The sequence below is a fragment of the Hipposideros armiger genome, unplaced genomic scaffold, assembly GCF_001890085.2.
Source record: "Hipposideros armiger isolate ML-2016 unplaced genomic scaffold, ASM189008v1 scaffold_988, whole genome shotgun sequence".
Classification (NCBI taxonomy): Eukaryota; Metazoa; Chordata; class Mammalia; order Chiroptera; family Hipposideridae; genus Hipposideros; species Hipposideros armiger.
The window spans coordinates 164,342-169,733 of record NW_017732338.1 but is presented as its reverse complement, the minus strand read 5'-3'; the positions used below and the strand labels follow the sequence as shown (position 1 = coordinate 169,733).

At 55.7% G+C, this 5,392-nt stretch overlaps 1 protein-coding gene across 2 annotated transcripts in view; it reads left to right on the top strand.

The window, feature by feature from the left end:
* LOC109375733 (tyrosine-protein kinase receptor TYRO3-like) overlaps positions 1-5,392 on the top strand; it is a 53,922-nt gene that overhangs the window by 47,483 nt on the left and 1,047 nt on the right. The window contains exons 1-2 of one of the 2 annotated variants that reach the window (XM_019631256.1): positions 7-212; positions 1,066-1,443. In XM_019631256.1, the coding sequence (XP_019486801.1) occupies positions 185-212; positions 1,066-1,443 (406 nt within the window). In that variant the 5' untranslated portion in view covers positions 7-184. Of the gene's footprint in view, positions 1-6; positions 213-1,065; positions 1,444-5,392 lie in introns of those variants that run through there. The other variant, XM_019631255.1, reaches the window with a different exon arrangement.

Below are 5,392 nucleotides of genomic sequence, written 5' to 3'. Positions count from 1 at the left end.
CCTCTGCTCCTGAGAGGGGCCTTAGCACGGGGTCCGCAGGCCACCTGCTGGCCGACATCCTGTCCGCCCCACAAGGTGGCGGTGTGGTCTGCACAGCACCCTCAGGGAAGTGGCTGCAGCTGTGTGAGTCAGAAGCCGCCAGGGCCTTGGCCACAGTTTCCAGTTCCTGTCTGATTAGCAGGAAATGCCAGGTCTTCCTTCTTGTCCTCCAGGTACAGACCCTCTTAGCAGCGCGTGGGGCAAATAAGACAAACATGTTTGGGGCAGATTTACTGGTGAAAGTCTCTTAGGAAGGTGCCACATAGAGACTGGAAGTCACATTTCTCCTTCGTAACAAAACCTGGCTGACGTCGTTTGTTTCACCAAAATTGCTTTTTCAATATTAGCTTCACATGGACTGTGTGGATTGTGATAGTGACATGAAGTCTTCCAAACTGCTTTCATTTTGACTGTTAATGAGGGAACCAGCAGGATGTCACATTGCATAGTAAGTCAGAGCCACACTGGATGGCCTGGGTTTACCGGGGTTTCCAGTGTTTGTGACTACAGAGCTAACGTCTGGAAAGTGCACACGTCACAGTGCTTACCTGAGGAGGAGACACACTCGGGACTCTTGCATAAATGCCATAACCACCGTAATAGTTTTAGATGAACACACAATATTTTTATGATTACCAAGCAACCCCCTGAAGAAAAGGGGAAGATGCCACACCAAACAGAGTCGATAAAATCAATCTTTTCAGCCTGAGCTTGGCGCCTGCACCTGTCCTTCCCTCCATCTTTCCAGTTCTCCCTGGCAGCACACACGTGCCAGGTACTTCATGGGTCCATGATGTCGTTTACCTCACCTGTCACCGTGAGGCAGGGAGGGGTCTGCAGGTCTGCAGGTGGCCGAGTGGCCTGCCCAGGGCCGCATCCACTACAGCAGGACTTGATTCCGAATGTTCACATTCGCTGCCCCAGGCTGCCTCCCGAGACCCCAGGGAGAGCCCTGGTGACTTCCCCGGAAGACAGGTGGTATGGTCCTTCCTTCATCCCTCACATCTCCCTTTTCCAATGCCCTAGGCGTCTGTGGCGCTGGGCCCCTGAGTTCTGGAGGTGCGGATTCCAGAGCCCACGTCTCTCTGAAGAGGGTCCAAGGAGACTCCGTGTTGTTCCACGTGACTCGGGAGCTGGAAGGAGACGCAGAAGCTCAGCTGGAGGAAATGGTGTGGAGCTTTGGCCCCGAGACCACCTACAGAGTCCTGCTGCGAGTGGTCAGCGGTGGGGGCCTGCCAACCTGGGTCAACCTCCAGGACAAGTACAGGCACAGGGCCCATGCGCACAATATGACGTCCCTGCTCATTGCGAACCTGACCCGTGAGGACAGTGGGCAGTACCGGGCTCGAGCCAGCTTCACTGGAGGAGGGGGATTTACCCGGGTGTTCCAGCTCACTGTCTACGGTAGGTGACAGCTCTCACCCCCTCCCAGGGCCACCTCCTTTTCTGGTCCCCACTAGTGTCACATAGGCCCTCCTACAGGGACTCCTTCCAGACCCAGCCTTCAGTCTCTCTTAGCTCCCGGGAAGTCAGGTGAGTGGGCTCAGCACAAGTTCAGAGCAGACCTGATACTCACACCTGAGCTAGAGTCACTGCACTGTTTGGGGACAGGAAGACAGAACCTGGGAGGGGATTATCACCACAACACTTCTGCCTCTTTAGAGGAATCAGTGCAGCCATACGTCATCGGTGTGATAGTTTCCTGTGCTGCTGTCACAAAGTAGACCGGCTCTGTGCTGAGATCCACACAGACTCATCATCTCACAGCGGTAGGTGAGAGGTCACAAACTGAGCGGGGAGCAGGGTGTCGGCAGGGCTGGTGCCCTTCTGCAGGCTCTGGGGACCCAACACTGCCCTTCCCACCTCCCAGTGGCACCCGCGTCCCTGCATGGGGACCACCCACCCCACCTCCCAGTGGCACCCGTGTCCCTGCATGGGGACCACCCTCCCCACCACCCAGTGGCACCCGCGTCCCTGCATGGGGGCCACCCTCCCCGCCTCCCAGGCCAGCAGTGCTGGGTCTCGTCCTACTCACGCTGCCGCCCTCTGAACCCTCTCCTTCCGTTTCCACTTTGAAGGACCTGAGCTCACACGGGTCCCACCCAGACTCTTCCCAAGAACCTCCTTATTGTCCTGCAGTTGATTAGCGATGATAATTCTGCTCCCTTATTCTCCTTGCGAGTCATCCAACGTGCTCACAGGATTTCACAGTTACCACGTGNCTCTGTGCTCTGGAGATGGCGGTCATGCCCTGAGGGTCTGGAAAAGGAGACGACTCTGACATGCAAAGGCCTGTCGTCCTAGATGCAAAAGGCCATAGACTGACTCACTTAGGTGAAGACGGACCTTTGTCAGGAAGCTACAGGCCTAGGACCGACCACCTTTGAGTCAGACCCTCCTGTGTGGTTACTCTGGTCTCTGGGTTTTAGGGCCCACAGAGCCCCACCCCCACCCCCGAGCGTGTCGAGTTCATTCTGTGCCCCCTTTTCCGTCCACAAGTGGGTGAACTGCCGATCTTGACTCAGTGTCAGGCGCTTCTAACTGTGGCCTCTTGGAGTGCCTTCTGGGGTAATTTTCCCATTTCAGGGATGGGGTGGGGTTGGGGGGGGGCACCCTGTGTTGATTATTCTTTTGTCCGGGGAGCTGCAAAGCAGTTTAGGGGGCACACAAGTTGGCTCGGGGTACTTACTGGAGGCCACCAGCAGGAGGGAAGAGCAGCTGTGATGTTGGGGTCCAGACCCTGATCATGGCTGCCATGTGACCATCTGCACGTCCTACCGTCCCTTAGGGCTCGGGCTCCACATCCATAAAATGGGCTTCACGTGCAGGGAGCTGAACGCCTTGTGTGTGTGGCTGTGGGTCCAGTGCTGCCGGCCCAGCCTTGGGGAGCCTCCGTGGGGGGGTGTGGGTGGCACTGCCTGCTTAGGAAGACGGCTCCCCAGGGATTGGGCGGCAAGCCATCGGATGATGAGGGGCTCCCAGTGTGGGGAGGGGAGGCCAGGGCCATACCCTCATTCGGAGGACGTGGCCAGGCATGGGTACCTCTCCGTCCCTGCCCCTGTGACAGCAGGAACGGGCTGACACAGGCTCCAGGGGAAATGGCTGTGAGGCAGCTCCTGGGGGCTGGCTTTGCCCATGTTGTGGGGAGGGGCACGAGAAAATCACGTTTGTCAACAACAGGTCAGCGCCAGAGTTGTCACGGGGTAGGAATGGCGGTGTGAGGTCACTGAGTCCCTGTGACTACAGGGACGAGGGGCCTGTCCCACACAACACCTAGCATATCAGTGGGGGGTTTGTTATACCTTTGTCCTAATATGGTTTACTGAGGCACCCTGTGTCTGAGTGACTCACTCTGAACTGCCATCCCGGAAGTAAACACCAGCCCCACCCTGCTGTGGGGTTTTCCTCCCCTCTCTGTTGTTTTCTCATGTTTCCTCTGCAGCTGGACAGGCTGGCGGGTGGCCCGTGATGGGGCCCTGCTCTGAAGACCCCCACCTCCGCTGGGCCTCCTGGCTCCTGGGACTGGCAGAACTGGCAGGCGTCCTCCTGGGTGAGTGGTGGGTCCCTGGGAGGGTGCCCTGGGGCGGAGCAGGCACACAGGGTCTCCTTTTCTTGTCTGATGTCAAAAAAATGGTAAACAAGGGCCGGCCGAGTGGCTCAGATGGTTAAGAGCTCGCTCAAGAGTTTGAGCTCTGAGCAACAGTGGTTCGAGTCCAGCCCGAGCTGAGCAGCCGCTGAGCTGCCAACACGTAGCAGGATGGCTCAGCCAAAAAAATAAATAAATAAAATAATGGTAAACAAAATGAGGAAACAACGCTTCAATTTAGCAAGTGAGCCCAGGGTGAACAGAGGAACAAAATGGCCTCCGGTGGTGACGAGACTCTGGGATCCTGAGCTCGGGTGGCCTGAGAAGGCAGCGGGTTAACACCTCCAAAACCTGCCTTCACATTCTCAGACCAGCTGGGGGTATTTAAGGAAAATAGGTCGTTCCTGTAAAGCAGCGGTTCTCAACCTGTGGGTCGCGACCACTTTGGGGGTTGAACTACCCTTTCACAGGGGTCGCCTAAGACCATCGGAAAACAAAAAGATATTTACATTACGATTCATAACCGTAGCAAAATCACAGTTATAGAGTAGCAACGAAAATAATTTTATGGTTGGGGGTCACCACAACATGAGGAACTGTATTAAGGGGTCGCAGCATTAGGANCCAATCAAAGGTTCTCTGATGTTAAAGTTCTCCTTAAAATCGCGCCCGGACAATTCAGGATACTCTCGCCGCTTCAGGGTCCCGAATCTGAGTCACACGGGCCAAGTCCCTTCTTCCCCCAAAGGCCATAGAGTCACAGGTTGAGGGACTGCACGCGGGCCCTTGGGGCCTGACTCTGCCTGCACTGTGTCCTAGGCTGTCGTGAGGATAGATGAGAGAGGTGTGGACGTGCTGTGAGAGCAGAGCGGCAGGCGCTGCATCTGGCTGTGTCCGTCCTCAGTCACAGCAGCTGTCCGCCCAGAAGGAGCCCAGCCCGGCTTTCTCAGGAGCCGCAGGGGCAAACACACCTTTGGGGCAGACCGCTTTCTGACTCTGCTCGGTAGAAAGTGCTGTGTGATTTTAGCCACCCTGCTTCCCTCTCTGGTTTTCTGATCCCTCTTGTATAAAGTCACATGAACTGAGTTTGTGCCCCGTTTTTGGTCCAGTGGCTCACCTCTAATGCATATCACTCATTCACACCTACACCCACCCCCTGAGGGGAGTAAAACATTGGGACAGTCAGGACAAACAGTCCATTGTACATAAAAGGTCACCAGCCTACTGTAAATAGGGTCAGCAGCCCATATAGACATAAGGATGGGACAGTCAGGGTCAAGGGACCATCAGTTTTATCTGCAATGGTTTAGATCTATGCTGCGGGCTCGTGGCATCCCTGTTAAAGCTCAACAATTAGAAGATTTTCTTGCTTATGTCAAGGACGCCTGTCCTTGGTTTCTGGAGGAGGGAACTCCTGATCCTGAAATCTGGGAAAAGGTTGGCGCACAGCTCCGAGAGCGTCAGGTGCTTGATGGGCCTGGGAAGTCTCCCTGCGACGCGCTTTTGCTTTGGGAGTTGGTGTGGGACAGTCTCGATCCCTGTCCAGAGGCTTCCTGTCCCCTGGAAACAGTCTCAGCCTATAGTGGAAAGACTTAGTAGTGCTGTTCGGGAGTTTGAAGAGGCCAGATCGCAAGAGAAACTGATGCTAGTTAGAGAGCAGTGGTGGCATAATGCTGAGTCAGAGGAATCTTTTGAGGAGGAGGAGGATGCGGTCCCTGAGAAGGAGGGGTCGGCTCATGCTGCCTGGACTGCATATTGTTCTCGGCG